Genomic DNA, 21,270 nt, shown 5'->3' with positions numbered 1-21,270 from the left:
AACGATAAATCAACTTTTTATATATTCTACACACAACCCATTGTTTTGCAATTGTTTAACGCTTTCCCTTTTTATATGGTAAGTGATAACATATAACATTAATGCATTCTTATAATCACATATTTCGATTTTTTTTGATCAATCAATTTTATTTTCTTTGAATGCCATCAAGAATTTCAAAAAAATGCTCATCTTTCTGAAATATATTTGATTTTATTTCAGAGTCATTGAATTATAAATAAATTGAATGAGTACGTATCCACTGTGAAAGTTTGCCAGTGGTAACAATATATCTTTAAAATATTTTTAATATTATGTCTACTTGTAATACAAAACTAGAAAAACTGGTAAAACATTTTCATTTTCTGATATAAATAATACTTGCTTAATATTTAAAATTTCTTATCCAAAGGGGTGTTAGAAGTTCTTTAGTAGGAAAGAACCAATCAAACTTTGCTTAATATAATAAAATTGAAATTAATTTAATTTGTATAATAAGCAATTTATGTATCAGAAAAGACTTAATGCTTACTAAATTAAATAAATTTACCATTAAACTTTAATCAAATTAGAATCATATTGACAAAGTCACGATAATATAATCATAAATATAACATTTATAATATCCAATAAATTCTCAGTTTGACACATATTTGGTGACATTGTTGAGAAATTTTTTTCCCATCCTTTTTTGACCAAGGATCACTATAATATTTTTTTTTTTAGTACGGACTAGAAAGTTTAAGAATAATAAACTTTATGATTATTTCAATACGCCTTATGCATCTCTGGAATAATGTATAGTGAATTATATAAACGCTTATAAGTAAGGCCTCATAGGACAAACTATGTATCCATATATTTTCAATTTTATTCACGGACCATTTTTAACCGTCTCGTGGACCACCGGTTGCGAACCACTGCTTTGAAAGATACATACACCGAAATTTTATAATATTCTGATAATTAGTTTATAAGTTACAGAGGTTTTGGTGACTGCAAATTTGTAATTTCAAAAAGATAAAAAAAATGTCATGTTTTGATTTAACATTGGTTTTGAAGCGGAAAAATATTATTGAACTCAAACAGTGGCTGGATTAGTGTTATGTAGAATCCGTGCCAATAAACATCAACTGTTATTGTCTAGTATGGGGATTTTAAACGCTCTTTTACAAAATTTGATTAGCAATTGTTCCGACAATTGTTGAACATAAATTATCATGAAATAGTTGTGAAAGCCTAAAATGAAGTTACGGGAGATAGCTAATACCTTAACGATATCAGAATCCTCTGTATTTACAATTTTGTATGAATATTTGAGCATGTATAATTTGCATTTAAAACGGGAGCGTGTTTGGTCATACTGGGACTAAAACAATAAGTCACAAATCGATAGAAAGAATACTAAATTGAAAAAATTACTTCTCCAGTAACAGAGCACTTACCCGACCTATAATATATAACAACATACGTATTTAACTGTGAATAACTAAAGCTGACTTTAGTTAACTAGTATTTTTTTTTAACATTTGTACTTTATACTCGTATCCAGTAATTTAAAAAACGCAGAATAATATTTGTTGTACCTCTAATGTACTCATTTACGAGGTGTGTTATTTGTGGGTGTTGAATATTATTTTATTAGTTATTAATATAATTTGCAGCTGCTATTATTTAAAATACAATAAAATAGAAACTATCAAAGTTTAGTGATATTTACTAGAATGAGATACTGTATATCCAAATGTATTTAACAACAATTTGTTCAAAACTAATTTAGATTTATAATCAATTAGGAAATATAATTTCATAACTCCATAACTTAAATATTTCTCAAAAGTATTAGTTTAATACAAATATGATTTCTTTTGTAGAATATGAAATTTTTAATATAACTGCTCAGGTCAATTAGAATAATTCCAAAATAACATAAATAAAGTAAATAAAATTATGTACAAAAAGGCTAGTTCGTTTTTTTTTACTTTAAGAGACGCTGCTCCTCCGTATAACTGAGGTAGTTGGTGCGAGTGCTATAGACATTTTTTGTTATTAGCGGCATAACGATACTAGAACGGAAGCTCTAATTTCCGTGTTCCTAACTGGCATATAGTACGACCTGGTTTAGCAGCAGATTTGTTTAAATTTTTAAGAGTATACAAAATTAGAAAGTCGTGTGTTTTAACGGTATTCTGTTAAATTTATGGAGACTGAAAATAATTACAAATTTTGCATAAAGAGTTCACTTTAAAACCAACGTTGTTAAATTTTTGAATAGGTTTATTTTGAATTACTAAAAATGTTTATATCTTGTAAATTTATCCTTCCACAATACATTAATTACTTATTTTTATATGTTTTGCAATAGACTTGCAAAAAATAATTACAGAAATTTCGTTGAAAATATTATTATATACATTTAAAATGCCAAGCACATATACCAAAAACCTATGCTTTTGTTGGGTTCAACCAAAAATGAAAAGGACACGACATTATTTTGGATGATAAGTTCCGTCACCTTCTTCTTCTAGTGCATATTTTTCTAGTTACATTAATCTTGTTTTTTAAAAATGAAGAATGCATATATGTTATGTATTGACATTATTCAACATAATTTATAGTAATTAATGCATTATTTACAATTCAACTTAACACTACCGATTATCATGTCATGACTTTATTAGTTAGTAGTGTATATTTTAATGTTCAATATTAATTTAAGCTTTGAATATTTTATTTATTTTTATATTAGAGAGGATTCTATCGCAAAATAGTGAACTACAGAAACAAAAATTCTTTTTTTGATATTTTAATTATTTGAATTTTTGGCTGACCATACAGCTGTTTCCTGTAGTACCAAATACCTATCATCAGTGGAAATTATTTCTTACATCTTATAATTTTTTTTGAAACTGCACGTACCAAGGGTTAAAGTCGTGTCCTGCCAAATTTGAAGCTCAGAGTCAGTGTTCATTAGCCACCTGACACAAAAGCCGTACTTGACTTTTATGTTCGCACATTTTTCTGGAGTTTTGTTAATTTGCTGTGAAGTTTTCATTAACAAATTCACTTGCTGTGTTTATATTAGAACTAAATCATAAACCAACTATTGAATAATTGAATTAATTAATTTTATTTTTAATTGTTAAATTTCAATACTATTTTTTTGTAGAGGCATTATAAGAACCTGATAGAACTTAATCTAAGAACGTAATACGGAGAAAGCCATGCTAATATTAATCTACGATTCGCGTACTTTTATAATGTTATAATTTCCTACCATAAAACCGTTAAAACAGTTATACTTTCATAACATTGAATAAATAAAAATGCTCTTATTAATGTATTTAAATAATTTATAGATGTAATATTTCTTACTTCTCATTGAGCACTTCTCAAACTTTGTAAACATTTACCTATGAATGTCCTATATTGTATAAATAGTTTCTGTAAATGTTAACAAGTATGCAATTCATACGTAATTAGGTTATTTGAGCGCCATAGTAGGCTCATGTTAAAGCTACTGCAATAAGCATTAACTTTTCTCAAGTTCTTAAAACAATAGGGACCAAGGTCAAATAAACTTTTTTGTCTAGACCAAGGGTAGACAAAATGAACTTTAAAACAGTTATATACCTGGTACCTGGTGCAGTACCAAGAACAAATCTACCTCGGTACTTAACTGTTAACCGTATTACATTACAAACGCAAGTAGTAGCGTCATATACATATTTTTATATACGTGTATTTGTATTGAAAAAATGTTTAATTGAAACGAAATATATTCAACTGGTTTGAATAGACAACTACGTTTAATTCAGAGCAAGTTTTCCAGTTTAATTATTTAACACAGAATCATGGGGTGGTAATTTGGTGGTGGAAACAGACCTTCATACACATCAACCCCTACTTTACATGCTCTATGTAAAATATTCAATGTTATGAAATCCATAAGCATGCAACATGCTTTTCTATATGTAACATCTACATGCGCACAAATAACAATACATTTTTGGTAGAGTTGTCTCTTTTCATCGTAGAAGTTTACTTTTATTAGAGTTTACTATATATTTTATATACAAAATCTTCATAAAAATATACCGGTCTTTTAACTTTTTTTTACATAGACATATACAGGGTGCATAAATTAATGTATAGTTATTTAAAATATTTAATATATAGTTATTTAAAATATTAGATAAATTTAAAAAATATCTAAATATTTTTGAATATGTAAATATATTCTTAGTAATTATGAACTTTACCAAAAATGTAACATCATACAATAAATATTCATAGAGATATACTCAATTTTAATAACAGCATTCGCACTGAGTATTCCTATTAGATAAATAATTTTTTAGATTTTCTTGGTGTAGAATTTTCACATTTTCTAAATCCGGCTCATAGTGTGTAAAAATACAATGTGAAGCAAGGGCTGTTTTGGCTTCCATACCGACCTTATTTTTTATGCTGTGTTTATGACCAGCCATTCTAGTTTTTAATTTATTTTTGATCGTTCCAACATACGTGGTCATATACGTGGTACCCGTCACCTTTTCAACTGATTTGGTATACTACATTTGATTTGTTCAAGTTATTTATTTTTGTTTTTAAGTTGGAATACAGTGTGTTCATTCTATTTCCAGATCTTAGTGTGATATTATAATTTGATTGATCATGAATATTAGATGTCAATATTTGTTTAGAGAGTATAGGAATATGTATGTTATAATGCTTTTATATACTTTGTTATCCTTATTTATAGTGTCATTCTGAAAGTTGTTAATATTTTTGATAATCTGTTCCACATTGGAAGAGGGAAATCTCATTTCTCGATTAATTAATTATGAAAATTTTAGAAAATCACTCACGAGATAAATACATTTATCTCATTTTATATTATTTCTCCTTTTTTCATTGCATATGATTTGACTATTCATTGGGTAAAACTTGTTCAGAATGGAATGTATTAGATGTTTCCGGTATAAAAATTCGATCCATGTGGGAAAGATTTTTTAAATGTAGGAATCTTACTTAATGTCCTTTCGGTGTTTTTTTACGTTTATATCATTATCGATAAGCATTATATTGATTAATATAATTATATTATATTAAAAAGTTTGTAACGAACACATAGATATCTTAATTTTAGTTTTTAAAATAAAAGTTTTATAGATTATGAAATTTGTACAAATATATGTACCTGTAGAATGCGATATTTTTGAAAAGAAACCATTTGTATTCTGTCTGTTAATATATAAAATAAGTACGTTCGCTAAACTTTTTTCCTCGAATCTACTGTCTTCATACGGTATCTCTCTATCAAACGATCTTGATTTGTACTTCCCCAAGTTTCTGTGTGGCCTACCTGACCGACCCTTTATCTTTGCAAAACTTGCCTCACCACATAGTATTATTATTTGATAACAGCCGCTTGTACGGATATAAAATTCTTCTTCAATATGGATCGAAAAAAAATTGGCAAATGGTTTACATAATATATAACGTACATAATATGTATATATAAATCAATATTTAAATTCATGTTCAATATAAGCTTAAAGGAATCTGGTTATTTAAGCTTCCATAAAGTCAAATCTTACTTGTTTTTCATATATTTCTCTTATAGAACTGTGTTGTAAATATCAATAAAATATGTTATGCTACAATAATTACATATATAAATATATTTTTTTTTAAATAATATAAAAAAAGGAAATAAAAAATGTACATGTTAAATTTTTTATAAATACTGATTGTAATACGGAAAACCTGTAGGAGTAACATCTCATTACCATAATATACTCACTTAAGAAATACACTCACTACTAAATTTGCGCCTTATGTACATAAATGGTACATAAGCAGATACCCTGCAAAAGGAAAAGATCCCTCAAATCGACAGGATTCAGTTTGACTTTTTAGCTTTGTGAGGGCTATCATTTATCGCTTGTTTGCAAACAGTACATTTCGCATGCTCTACTGGCAGCATAAAGTATTCATTTTGAAATCGAGCTCAGAGTGTTGCACTGATTAAATTTAAAGTTTAAAGTTGTCAACCGTCTCAATCAATCTTGAGGGAGTCTAAGAAAATATTGAGTTTTTTTGATATATATTGTTTCGTAAAATTTTTCAATGAAATACTGCAAGTCGTTATCAAGTGTTATCTTCTAGAGATGAATTAGCATACAAACAAATAAAACAACAAAATAGAGCATCAGGTAATATTCATATTTAAATCAATATTGTCTGCCATTTTGTATAATAATATTTTTCATTTTAGTATTTAATTAATTAATCTATATTTAAAGAATATAAAAAAATTTTTGCATAAAATATCAATTGATAATGGAATAAGATAACAAAATTTTGTTAATATGAAAGTAAAAGCCGCTATCTTAGAAAAATTCTACAGCCAATCTTAGATATCCAGCTTATGATACACTTAAGATACACTTGTAAATATTATTAATATGGTAATTTTTCCAATTCCTATGCAAAAGGACGCTGTTTGTTTGCACATAAATTTGTGAATAGTTGGTTAAATTAATTAAAGGATAAAAATCATAAGTTGTGTACAAATTTGGTTAATAAACATGTGTACTAACTATATAAATAAATAAAATAACAATTTCTTTATTTTACTTAAAGACTTTTCTGTATTAGTTAACAGGATTCCATCACCGTCACAAATTTAAAATTAAATCCTGTTAATTTAACTAAGATAAGTATCATTAATAGTAAAGCAGAGTAAGTTATAGAATGATATATATAGTCATGGGGATTACTTTGCAGTAGAAAATACTTTAAGAATAGTCAGATTTAATAGTACAAGTAATTAATTAGTACATATCTAGACCCTAGCCTTGGTTGTTCTTGTTGAACATTTTGCATTTTGCTTCTAGATGAAGTAAATGTAGCATGCAATAATAGCGGCTGAAACTCGCAATCCCATTAATGTTTTTCAAAGTCAATAAGAACGTTTAATATAATATATTTATTGAGCAAATTTGGAGGATTGTAAAATCAAACAAATACTATTTTATAAGTTACCAATTTATATAAATTAATTTATTTCTTCTTATATGAATTTTTTTAAAAAAGTTACTTTATTCATTAATTTCTTTATTCATTAGTTTCTTAATAACTAAAAGATACAATTTTTAATTTTCTTATCCTAAGCCAATTGTATATATTAATTTGAAGTGTTAAGCTACAATACAGTTTGTAGCTTAAGATACAAACATGTTATTGGTTATAATATAAAATATAATTTATGAAGCAATTCTTATATGAACTGAACTTGACAATTTTTATATAAACTGATCTTGAGCCTTAAACTCCGGATGCAGCTGTTGAAACAAAGAATATGCTGTGTCAGCTATGTATTAATTGTAACAGGATTTTTGGATAAATGTATATAGTGTATTGTATATTTGAAGTACTTAACTTATATTAATTATTACACAATGTCTAAATCATATTACAGATAAAATTAAAATGTTACCTAGTAAAATGTGTTATTAATATTAGATGATCTAAAAAACAAATTTTTGGTACATTTTAAAACATAAATTTTGTTTATTAAAACTCAATTTTAAATTATATATATATTGGTCATTAATATGTATGACCTCTTGCTATTTCTCAAGTAACTTGATAAAACTTCCGTGATCTGAGATAAACTTGTCCAAATGGTTTGCAGCGGTTTTTCAGACTGTTTTATTTTATACCATTATAATTTATTCATGAGACCGAAACATAGGGTAGACAAACAGTACAAGAGCTGGGCTATAAGGTGAATACATCAAAATCAACCAAGTTCGATCAATTTTTTTCGATTGTCAAAACTGTTTGTGGCCTGGCATTATTAACCAGTTAATAATCCAATAGCGCTGGTCAATTTCTATTGTTTTTAAGCGATTATTGCGTCCAAGCAGTCGGGCTGTGAGGCCCGAATTAATTGTTATACCAAGCTGGAGCCGCTCATAGTAGACAATTGCCTCTAAATTCCACCCAACACTTAACATGGCATCGTTTGCGTACAATCGAGGCTATGAAGTTGTTAATGAACATTGAACAACATTTGACCATGATCATTTGCGTCAAATATTCTTATATTTATCCATTTTTCATCGCCTGTAATGATTCGATTTAAAAATGGTTTGATTTCATTACATTTCGGCAACGCTGTGAACATGTTTCGTAATGTTGTGAAAATCAGTGTTCAATAACAATTTTTGGACTTAACTTAATTTTATTCATGTAGACGGTATTTGCGATATTGTCAACATATATCCATGTAATAGATAAATAGAAAACTTTTTCAACAAGATATTTTGAATAAATTAAGCACGAAATACAACAATAAGCTATATAGAACTATTGGACTAATAACACATTTTGACGACAAAATTTTCAAGTATTAACGGGCCGTGAGAAAATGAAAAAGAAATTAGACAAATTTTATGAGTCAAATTAATATTCAACTTTGGAAAATGGATATTAACATATAAATTTGTCTATATTTGAAAATTTTATAAGTTGGCTCAAAACTTGCAAAGAATCTCGTGAGATTTAATTGTCACATTAGTTGTATAACATAAAATTTATGTGTCGAGCTAATTTTCAACCGATTCAGCTCATTAATGTGATATTAATGACATGTTTTTGGTGTCATAGTGTTTTGACTAGCTATTACCATAGATTACAATCTAATATAGCACAGCAAATGAATTTGTTAATAAACTTTCATATCAAATTAACAAAACTCCAGAAAAAGTTCAGCTTTGGGTCGGTTAACTAATGAACACTGACTCTGATCTTTAAATTTAGCAGTGAACGAGTTCAATCCCGGGTACTTACAAAATAAAAAAAATCATTCGCGAATAATTAAATACAAGAAATAATTTCAAGACCACTGATGGTGGGTATTTCGCAATACTCGTAACAGCTGTATGGTCAGCCAAAAATTCAATTAATTAAAATAATGTAAAATGAAATTTTGTTATTACAGTTCACCACTTTTTGAAACCTCTTTATCAAATATGCTAGTTTCTATTGGATATAATAATTATTTCCGTCATAACAGACGTTAAATTACAACTTATCTATTACCTAAATTTATTACATAAATGAAATTAAGTTAAATCGAAAAATTATTGTATTTTGTACTGAATACCTAACAATACTTGAGTGGCGAAACGTCAGTTTTTATTTTTCTCTTATATTTTGATATTACATATGTCATTATATTGGTATAGGCATATTTCTTAGTATGGAGCTATCTAAATGTAGAGACATGTGTAACCATTTACAGGCCAATTTATATTAAAACATTTTTGTCTCAATGACCATAATAAGTAAATTACGCCAATGTTTCCTTATTATAACTTGTTGTTGCTCACAACGCCATTTAGAACTTTACGCCACGGTATCCGTCTTCTTGTTTGTTAAACTAATTGCGTTATGTTTATTTCTGCTTGAGGAATAGTTTTTTGAAAAGCTGAACCTATAAGAATAATAACATTTAAACAAATTTATCAAAAATTTACAACATAAAACTTATATTGTACAAATTTACATATGCATCTATTCAAGATGTATTATTACATGACGGTAAAAACAATATATTTAAGAGTAATAATATAATTCCAATAATAATATTAAATAAATTTAAACTCATTAATCTTAAATATGTATGAGTATTAATTACAAAGTGAATATCGTTCGTTTCACAATTATTTGTACTCCGACATTCTTCTAGTATAATGTTCAAGAAGTTATTGCATCATATCCTGTCAATCATCGTTACTAAAAATTGTATATAAAAAAAATATGTTGGGCTCTAAAGCAAAGAATATTAAAAAAATAATTCTAAGTAGCAAACCTTTGTTCTCATCTGCTGCAATAAACTATTACATCTTCAAAAGACTTTCCACAGTACGGATTACATTTCATTGTTTTCTTTTAATAATTTCAAATTTGCTTTCATAATTATAGGATTACATCAGTTTTTTTTTTTTTTAATTTACAGAATACATAAATTATGCTTCATTGATTTCGGTTTTATATAATTCTATATGATTTTTTAAGACATTGACCTCGATTTTAATACAAATAATTCATTTATAATATTCTATCAATTGTAATAAATAAAACTTCAACTATGATTGCTGACTATTGTTCAGCAGTTGTTAATATTATATTAATTAATAAAGTTGTTGTAGCGTGCCCTTTGATTTCATATTTTTGTAAATATTTACATCAGTAATTTAGTAATCCTGAAAACTGTTTTAATTTTTACTAGACAAACATCCAAATAAATTTCCATCCTTATAAAAAAAATATCTAATTTCGATTGTTTATTTTTGTCGAAATCGAAATATATGTATGTCTATATTAAATGAGTTAAAATATTTAAAATCACAAGTAATATTTTGGTAACTTTTATTCTAAAACGCTCTTTAATATAATTCAAGTTCACATAAGCATAATATTTTCAATGAATGGAAATAGTTCAGAAGAATAATTTCAGTACTCATTCGGCATTTGTATTTCTATCAATCTTAAAAGCTTAGAATTGCAGGACATTTTTATTACTATTATATTGAGGTTCCTTTTTTTTTCAAAAAAGTAAAACGATACTTAGGTAGTAATACATGTAAATAAAATAAATTTTAAAATTGATTTAGTTTTGTTTATATTATGAAGTTGTCTAATATATGAAACCTTTAAAAACTTAATACCTTAATTTTTATCTTAATATAGTTTATAAATATAAATAGGATAACCATTTAGTGACCTAATTTGGCACCACTGTTTTGGTAAGATATATAAAGCAGAACTGGCATGTAAGGCATCATGATTAGCATGTTTAGATTATTTTACATTTTACAATAAGCATCATTTACCATCCGTTAAATGTGTTAACATCGTGAAATTATATTTGCATTGAATCAGCGATTTTTCCTTTAAAGGATATGTCAAAAAAAAAATTTGTCAGATCTGAGGCTAATGAAAATCATTGTATATCGTAGCATTTAGTATAGAGGCGAAATAGTCCCGTCGTTAGTCAAAATGACTAAGGTATGATAAAAATCGTCAATTCTGTTCAGTGCAGACACCTGACTAGCAATTGTATTAAGTGGGAAATTAAAATTATGGATACACTACACGTCTTATTTGGACTTTGTGGCACAACAAATTCCCCGTTCGTCTGATATGGTGATGTGAATTATCTACCAAAATCATGCAATTTGTCCCAACTGCGTTTTTTTCAGACGTTTTCCAAGGGATAGTTTTTATGCGTGCAGTATTTAAACTTTTAAAGCTTTGAAACATCTCAACTAACATCTATCATGGCCGAAATTTCACGAAGGATTAACTCTATAGCTTTCCCCACTTTTTGAGTTGTTTTATGCTATATTATTTTGTATATAGTATAAAATATATATATAGACCATATATATAGACCTTATAAATATAAGTCTTTGAATTACATAGTTTATCGTATGGTCACAATTGGATCGGAACGCCTTTTCTGAAGTATCAATTTCTGTTTCGTGAACAAAATTAGTACATTGCATCGATTACCTTCGTTGAGTTTTCTTTTGCCAAAAATTTGCACAACGATTACTTTATATTATCACAACAGACAAAGTATAAAGACACGATTGCTTTATACTGACACAAAGATATAATTATCGCTCAAAGAAAAGGATGTTAACGCTATGTTATAACTTCCGGATACATTTTACGCTACCTGAAGTTTAATATATAACTTTAGCTTTAACTTTAATAACTAAATGATTTTATTGAAAATATAACATATTTATACGGTTATGAAGGTTAAAAATTTATGTATTTAGAGTTACTAGCACACCAGTGGGTAGAAGGCGTATAGATATCCTCTTACAGTCAAAAAGCCTTTTTATTTTAGATCAATTTTATTAAAAAATTAACAAAATAAATTGATTTCATTTCATAAATCATAATATGGCCGTGTGCGGGTTCCTAGTAAATTGATGGTAAATTAAGGGAAATAGTAATTTATGTCGGTATGGCAGCGAATGTTGGTATTAACAAAATTTCAAGAAGGGTAAATTAGATAAAAATGAGGTAAATTGAGAGTTACCATTATGAAAATTTTATAAGATGTTTAATAAGTAAATAATTTTGAAAACTTTTAACCAAAAATATTAATAAGTGCAATAAATAAATATATAAATAAGTACAGTGCAAAAAATCCCTAGGAAATTTCAATTAACTTTACCTCAATTTACTTGAACTCGCACACGGCCTATTTATGCTATATATAATTTAATAAATGTATCCCCTTTTGAATACCCATACTATATAAAAAATTACTTGTATGACCCTGTATATTATTATTTTATTTTAAGTTGTATTAATGGAATTGCTTGAATGCCTTAATGCGAATTATTTGATGGGAACCATAGCGTGTTCAATGACTGCCGCTTAAGCTTTCGACAACCATTATGAGCGTTTTAATAAAATTTTTAAACATATTTATGATAATGTATGCATACTGTGTACGCAGACAATATTACTACAAGTACGGCCTTTAATCGAATTTCTGGATTTTGTAAAGCCTTGTGCCGACTACTGCTTACGTCAACATTTCACTTGCACATTTTGTTTGTTCTTTTGGTCGGAACATAGTGCATTGCAAATGGCGTTATAAGTATTCCTGGCAAACGATTTCCCTCGTCCTTACTTTGTATTTGTCCTCCTTTTTGCGTTTTGTTCTATGTATTGTAAATTGTATAATGTTGTGAGCAACATATGACGGCACTCGACGGCACTCCTGCATTGTTGTTTGTTTGCTTTGCTTTGCTTTGCGCGATTACTTCCTTAGAAATTTTTTGTGTCTTTGAATTGTTTGAAATTTTGCTGTTGTTATATCTGTGCAAGATTTTTGTTGTTAATTTTATTTGAATCTTTTAGTTATGTGCTTTGCTTTGCTTTGCCTTGCACTTTATCTGAACAACTTTTTCTTGTCTGTTAGTCTGTTAGTGTTCCTTTTTTCAATTTGTACATAATGGATTATTGTCCTTTCTTTTGCAACTATGTCCTGAATACTGCATTGGTCGATTTTATCAACCAATCAAAAACTCTTTCAAAATGGCCGCGATTCGATTTCATTCATCCCTTTGTGATTAGTTTCCTTTGATGTGAATTTTCTTTACTTTATCTTTGTCTTCTATTAATTATATTTTAAATCAAATTTAATATAATATTCTTAACTGTAATATACACTAATAAAAACTTGTTTATTGCATAGAAATGTTAAATGAAAAGAAGTGTATATACATATGTATATACAAAAAAGTTGGACTCATAAAGTTAATAATTTCATTAACCGATAATATCGGTTTATATATAAATCATTTTACATCTATAAACCATTATTTGACTTTATTATTAGCATATATTTTCATTAATTAATACAAATATAAGTAAACTTTTATTAATTAATAATTAAATTAATTTAAAACAATATTATGTTGAGCCTAATTGAGTCAGTGTACTAGTGCACTTTTACGCTTTATTAACTGCAAGGTTTCTTCATAACCCCTATCTATGCATTGAATGGATTATTGTTCATCACTTCATCAGACTAAGCAATAATTGACCTCAGATCTGCATACCTCCCCGAGGAGCCTATAACCATTCTGATATTCGATAACGCGGTGTTGGTAAGCCTATCAGTTTTCGTAAATAATTTCAAGACTATCCTTTATGTATTTTTTAATCGGATCAATCTTGAGTTAGTCTTCTCAGAGCAATTTCTAGCTGGAGAATAGTAGTGTTTGAGGCCTTGCTGAACGCTACACACCCATATAGAACTGACGGTTTAATTATATAATTATATATCAGCAATATTTTAACGAAAAAGCATGAATTTTGTTTATTTATCATATTAGTTATAACTAGCTAAGACAGATTTACCACAGTCGAAGCGTTATTGAAAAAACTGACATTTGTGAAAAAAAAGCCATGTTAGAAATTATGGGAAATTCCTAGAAGTAGTTAGAAAGGAAACCTTTTTACTTAATTATTTAAAATATGCAGATAGAAATAAAAATTAATATAAGCCTACAATAGAACAAAGTGTTATAAGCTTAGAAAATCGTTAATATTACTAAGAATGTCAAATTTAGTTATTGAAAACTTATTTGTAAAATAATAAAAGGCTGGCTAAAAAGGCTAATTTTAGAAAATTTTACTTTACATAAGTACAGTTCCGTCATTTGATTAAGAAATCAAATAAATCTTTAAATGCAATTATCGTAAAACCACTCTAAAAAACTACTCTACTATTTAAATTATATGAAAAACTAAAGCACATGGCTTTCACCCATGATGTTTTATTGCGTTCTTCTAATCACAGTGAAATGCAAAGTATACTTATCTCACTAACGATCGTCTCTTCGAAAGCTGGTCTTAAAATTAATACATCAAAATCTAGGCGTATCTGCAGTCAAAATTTATCTGCCTTTAACGTTTGTAGTTGTGATATTGATGATGTTAACGATTTTCAGTAACTGTAAAGTAGGTTACCCCTGAGAGTGGCACTCTGTTAGATGTATCTAATCGCCTGCAAAAAGCGAAGCGAGTTTTGCCTCATTAGCTAGAGCTTAGAGAGACATCAAAATCACCCTGGCAACTGAATTGGAATTTTTCAACGCCTGTTTTGTAAGGATTGGCTTTTTGTATAGCTGTTGAAACATGGCATATTACAAAAAACATCTTTAAGAAAATGCAAGCATTTTTAAACCGATGTTTGCAGCGCATTTTGTCACGTACAATCACTAATGCCAGACTTTTGAAGATTACCAAGCAAATTGGTATAATAAAGGATATCAGAAAAAGAAAATATGAATGACTTGGTTATACTCTAAGAAAAAATACGCGCAGTATAACTCCTTCAGCCGGGCTGGATAGAATGGAACTCAGTTGAATGAAGAAGAGATCGTATTCACAAGAACATCCAAATCATTTGATGAGCTTAGATACATGGCACGGAATAGAGACAACTGGAAACTTTTTGTAAAAAGACTAAGCTCTTAGATATGCAATCAAATTCTAATTACTATTAATTAATAATACTCTTAAGAGTAAGTAAGATTGTTAGTTTTTAAAACAAGAGTTTTTAATATTATTAAGTATAAAAATCTTTATTCACCAATTTGTAAAGAAAATTTTTTACCGAAGTAATTGAAGAAGAATTTATCGAAGAAACTTATGTTGGATTAAATTAAGTTTTGATACATGTCCACACATTTAAATATTTTTTTTTATTAAATATCAATATGCATAATTCCAAATATAACGTACTTGTGTTTAGAGAATAAATACCTTCTGCTCAAAAAGGTACTCGATTTTTTAAATAAAACACACAAATTTAAATTTTATTACAAATTTATTTTATCTCCTTCAAAATATGCTCCTTCTGAAGCGATACACATATGCCAACGCTTAACCCAATCTTCCATACATTTTTCGTAGGCCCGTGAAGGTATGGCTGTTAGTTCCTTCAGCGAATTCTCTTTTACCGATTCAATTAAATCAAAACGCTTACCACGAAGGGGCAATTTGAGTTTCGGGAACAGGAAAAAGTCGCACAGATCCAGATCTGGCGAATATGGTGCCTGAACGATGACAGTGGCGCCGTGTTTGGTAAAAAATCGCGTACAATAAGAATTTTCCATAGTAAAAATCACTAAATGCAATTGAGGTAGTCTCACATTAACAGCTGCTGTAAACAAACTAATTGACAGATGGCGCTCAAATTTGTAGCATATGTCAAGAAAGGGTGTACCAACATAACAAAAAAAAAATTTGAAAATGGTCTATTACTTAAGGAGTAGTTAACAAACAATCCTTTACTCTCACCCTACTTTGTTTTTAGTAGTATCAGTATATACTATCAGCATATGTTGGACCCGTCACTTTCGCATAGATATTTAGATATAACGTTATGGTTATTCAATTTTTCATTTGTATGTTTAGCTATACAAGCTAATCGGGGTATACGTTATAGGTATGCATATTTTGAGTTGAAGATACAATAATAAATTAAGAATACATTGGTGTCAAAAACCTACAAGCACTGGTTGATATATTAATTTTAACCATCAACCTATTTGTCATATAATTCGAAACTCGGCTTTACATTTGATTAGAGGAATATTCTATATCAGCGATTCAATTTCGCACCATGATAACGAGAAACTTCTCATCGATATTTATTTGAAAACTTTGTTTTTAAAATAGATTGATACCATATATGTGTGAGCATTTATTTTTACAAATATCTTTCTCTCCTTTGTACCATATTTATAGTACTCTTTATGTGTGTAATATTCTTATTTATCCTTACACAACTATGTATTGGATTTATTCACAGTTACAGAGCTAATCTGAATAGCAGCTTCTTGAATTTCTTACGCAATAGTTCTACTTTGGACTCAACCCAAAATGGTCGGTTGATAATTTTGTTCTAACAAGAAATGTATACATTGTAATCTTTTAATATTTTGTATTCACACATTTCAAATTGAGTAACATTCCCAATTTTATCTAGTTGCATATTTATTCTACTCATTTTAGTTTTGATATCAACAGAGTACTCAATATGTTGCTGATATTACCAATGTATATTAACTACGTAAAGTCTATGATTTAAAGCAACAGTTAATTCTGACATAGATTTAATATAAGACTAAATTCATTACACTCATTTAGAATTAAACGAATTAAATTAAATTATATATATATACTTATATATCATAAATATTAATAATATTTTTTTTTCTTTTTCAGGCCTTGTCTAATTGCCTTCCAAAACTTTACAAAATATATATTTAATAAAATATCTTCCAAGTCCCACATATTTTAAATATAACGGACATAAACATTAGTGATTTGAATGTAAATAAATTTTTTCATTTTTTATAATGTAATTAAAAAGTAAGCAACACCAACACACAACGATTAATAAAAGAAAAAGATATTATATTTTAAATAGCAATTCAGCCGTTGAGAACTGGTAATAGTGGTAAGATTAGAATTCCTGAAAGAACTTTAATAAAACACGTTACCTTATAGTTTTCGAAAAAATTTATTGATATTTGGGGCATGAGCCACTCTTTGGGATTTCGAAAACATGATGATAATGAGTGCAGCGGACCACGACCACCAGTACCAGGAGAAGAAAGCCGTACTAAGAAGGTTTGTATATTACATTATATAAAAACAAATTTTTCTCTTACAAATAAAAATAACATTTCCCTGAAGATGACTGAAGGGGTGACTGAATGTTCTCGAAATACGCCACCATCATATTTGAACTGGGCACGTACGCTTAATCATCTCCTTGAAGATCGTGATGGTGTCGAATTATTTAAAAAATATGTTGAAGAGGAAGATCCCGCTTACAATGATCATTTAAATTTTTACTTTGCCTGTGAAGGTCTTAAACAACAGACTGACCCAGAAAAAATCAAACAAATTATTGGTGCTATTTACAGGTTAGTAAATAATTGTAATTCTTTGGGTGTATTTGTAATCAATTCATCAAATATAATAGATTTTTGCGGAAAAGTAAATTGTCAATTTCGGATGATTTACGACGCACTATAAAGGCTGGTCTTAAGAATGAAATCACACTCAATCCAAATATATATGATTCCATGCAGCAGCATGTGGAAACCACGATACGAGAAAATATATACCCTGCATTTTTATGCTCCGACATGTACATATTATATATACAACAAATGTCTGCTGTACATGAAAGATTTATCAGTGGACCAAATGGATCTGGAAGTGGCAGTAGTAGTGGTGCAAGTTGTGGCAGTAATGTCAGTAATATAGCAGCAACAAGTGGCGCTTGTTCGTTACCTATATCTAATACTTCGAAAACTGCTTCAACGACAGCAGGTCCATTTCTTAATTTTGCAATAAGTGCAAGTAATGCCTTACCTTCAACGGGGTTATGTAGCGCAAGTGGAAGTGTTTACGGTCCTTCAACTTCAGCAAGTTCAAGTGGTTCTGTTAGCGCTACTGATACCTTACCTCGGAGTTCTACTTTACCAACATTACATGAAGACTCAGAATTATCACTTTATGACGACTTCGAAAAGCTTCGTGCTGAAGGCCGAACTTCAGCTGATATCCCTATACGTCTAACGCACGATCTTTTATTAGCTACTCAAAAAAGAAGACTGGAAATCCGGCCACCAGGGTAATTTGTTTGTTAATATATCCGTTGTGTCTATATATCCATTAAACTTCAATATATATCGCATTATATATTATATATACTAAATAAAATTGTAAATAAGTAACAAAATGTTATTATTATAAAATATATGTAGTATGCTAAAATATTTTAAATACCCTTATAGCACAAATACTTTAATATATATTATTTTCTGATTATTTTCACAAAACGTTATTATTATTATAAATGAATATTCAATTTATTTTATTCAGTTTTAGCAAATACATACATTGTACATATAATTTTTTTATGTAAAAATTACTATATTTTAGTTTTTTAATTTAAGTCTTTATATTTATTTAAATATTTGTGTTTTACTTATCTATATTTTTTTTTATTTATTTTAATGTATTTTTATGACTTTGGCAAAATTGCATGGGTCTTTCCTAAATCTACAATTCCTTTTTGCATGCGAGTAGTGCTCATGGTTATGTATACACAGCAAACACAAACAGCTCGTACATGCCGAATTCTCGAGTTGATTCGGAAAGAGCAAGTATTAGTTCGGGAGGCCGAACTGATTCTGATACGATGTCACTTTCTAGTTGTTCGATGTAAGTATAGCACATGCATCCATCCACCCATTCATCTATCTATCTACTATAAATATTCAATTATTAACTTATTTTATTTTTCTAATTATTTTTTTTTAAATTTATATTTTTAAGAGATGGGAGACCATACATACAAAGGAGACATGGATCTACTGAAAGTAAAGCAATTCGTCAAAGTGCAATAACCAATAAAGAAACAAATACATTTCAAGTTAGAATAAATGTTTTTTGTGTTTTTTCATAATTATAAATATTTTATTTCATATTTGCAGGTAATCCCTCGCACACAACGACTTCATTCAAATGAACATCGCCCTTTAACAGAATCAGAATTAATTTCACTACTAATTCCCAAATTAGAAGAAGTTAAACGCATGCAAGATTTAGAAGAACGGTCTCGTTCAGAGGTAACCGAACTAAAGTGTAACAAATCAAACAATCCATTTTAATAATAATTAATTTATATAGCGCTTTTCGGAAAAAAATATGCCTACCAATGAGAGACTTGCCAATGATCGTGCATTTGCGGAAGCTATTCGCGAAAAATTTTCTTTGGATGAAGATAATGATCAAGACATTTTAGATCAGCACGTATCCCGTGTTTGGAAAGATCAAACACCTCACCGTTCTCCTGGTACGATGTCACCTTGCCCGCCTATACCTTCAAGAAGACGTACTGTTACGCAAGATTCAGGAATGCTTAGTGATGGTATAAAAATCAAATAACAAATTATATGTTTGATAACATTAATTTATACATTTATACAATATACATTTTAAGGTGGGCATTCCATGAAGCACTCTAAGTCTATGCCAGACCACAGTTCCTCGTCAAGGAAGCTTACAAATAAATGGCCTTCCATGAACACAGATAGTGGAATTAGTTTGTTTTCATCTGATACCCTTATGAAGTACAAAGATATAAGGTAATAAAATTCTTAAAGTTGCACAATTTACTGTAAGAAAAATAAAATAAAATTATCTTTTTAGAGTATGTAAAATACTATATTAAATTTTATTTACAAAGTCAATTAAAACTGAAGAAAATATTTTACTAATGGAAGGGTTTTCGTATAGTAGTATTTGCTTTTATTTATTATAAGTGGCTTTCGGATATATTTGTTGGCTTTATAAACATATTTACAACATATTTGTTCTTCTGCACGTGCCATACCAGGTTTAAAATTTTGAACCTAGCCAAAGCTACACGAAAATTTCATTGTTCAAATTGTTTTTCTGATTTCTCAGAAGAAGAATATATTATAATTTTTAAGCTTATAAAACTCTTATTTAATTTTTGTAGCTCGCGTTCTGGTTCAAGTACAACCTCTAAACTTGAAGAGGCAAAAAGAAGACTGGAAGATGAGACTCGAAGATCTCGTCGATATACTCAACAACATCTGCCTGCTCCAATGCACCAATCTACATTTAGCAGTAGTAGCAGCGGCAGCAGTAGTTTACATCAACTGCCACCACCTCCACCACAACCTGCGAAACCCCAAGAAACGACCACTGTAGTTTTTTCTTTTTGTGATGAAGAATATCCATATAGGACAAAAATACCTGGCACTCAACCAACATTAAAGCAATTTAAGGAGTATTTGCCAAAAAAAGGAGGCCCTTATAGGTAAGAAAAAAAAACCAGTAATAATGCTCATGATGTTTTTTATAATACTAAAAATTTTTATTGCAGATTTTTTTTTAAAACTCACTGTGAAGACCCAGATAGTCCGGTAATACAAGAAGAAATCGTTAATGACTTAGATATTCTTCCCTTATTTGAGGGCAAAGTAATGGGACTTGTTAAACTTTCGGAATAGTATTAAATTTAAAATGTATAACTGTGAAAATTTAACGAAAAATTTTAACATGATTTTAACATCACTTGTGGCGGATTAAATTCAATTTATTATATTTTCATATTTAAGATAACTTTTGTTTTTTTTATTCTTCGCAGTCTATAATTATATTATATAGTAAATATAATGTTAATTAATTTATATTATTAATTGCTAAAATTATTTTGTTTAGATTAGGTATGTAAAACTTATGTTTTTATAAAAAAATTGTTTGAATAATTAAATATGAGTACACAGAGTTAAGTGTCCTCTTGTTACAAAAATTAATCATTCGATTTTATTTTCTTGGTTTAACAGACTGCCTGTATAATAATTAGATAAAATATTCTCAATTTTATCTTTGGATATATGATTGAATTAGGTAACTTTAATTTAAAAAGGAAAATCAAAACACATTTATTTAATAAATATAAAAAAGATGTCAATTTATTTTATTTACAATTAAAGCAATTATATTTATATTGATTGCACATTTTTATGTAATTAAATAGATTAGAAGTTATTAAATATAATATTAATATTTTATACATCAAATATAACATAA

General features: G+C 28.3%; 1 protein-coding gene across 2 annotated transcripts; it reads left to right on the top strand.

The window, feature by feature from the left end:
- Positions 1–2: 2 nt before the first annotated feature.
- On the top strand, positions 3–20,687 carry LOC119679128 (axin). Of its 2 annotated transcripts, XM_038091316.1 has the most exons (11): positions 3–78; positions 16,852–17,086; positions 17,137–17,259; positions 17,326–17,558; positions 17,618–18,274; positions 18,982–19,078; positions 19,140–19,274; positions 19,336–19,576; positions 19,649–19,793; positions 20,171–20,494; positions 20,561–20,687. In XM_038091316.1, the coding sequence occupies exons 3-11, from the start codon at positions 17,167–17,169 to the stop codon at positions 20,685–20,687; spliced, it is 2,052 nt and encodes a 683-aa protein (XP_037947244.1). In that variant the 5' UTR covers positions 3–78; positions 16,852–17,086; positions 17,137–17,166. The 2 variants fall into 2 exon arrangements, with proteins under 2 accessions (XP_037947244.1, XP_037947243.1); XM_038091315.1 differs by lacking the exons at positions 3–78; positions 16,852–17,086 and adding an exon at positions 18,733–18,867 and having other exon boundaries at positions 17,167–17,259.
- Positions 20,688–21,270: the final 583 nt, after the last annotated feature.

The sequence above is a fragment of the Teleopsis dalmanni genome, chromosome 2, assembly GCF_002237135.1.
Source record: "Teleopsis dalmanni isolate 2A chromosome 2, ASM223713v2, whole genome shotgun sequence".
Lineage (NCBI taxonomy): Eukaryota > Metazoa > Arthropoda > Insecta > Diptera > Diopsidae > Teleopsis > Teleopsis dalmanni.
This window is presented reverse-complemented; position numbering and strand designations above follow the sequence as displayed.

Excerpts from the sequence above, each read along its gene's own strand:
- LOC119679128 (XM_038091315.1), top strand. The coding sequence starts at position 17,167 with ATGAGCCACTCTTTGGGATTTCGAAAACATGATGATAATGAGTGCAGC. Across the intron at positions 17,260-17,325 it reads AAGAAAGCCGTACTAAGAAG|ATGACTGAAGGGGTGACTGA; the intron begins GTTTGTATATTA and ends ATTTCCCTGAAG. Across the intron at positions 17,559-17,617 it reads ATTATTGGTGCTATTTACAG|ATTTTTGCGGAAAAGTAAAT; the intron begins GTTAGTAAATAA and ends CAAATATAATAG.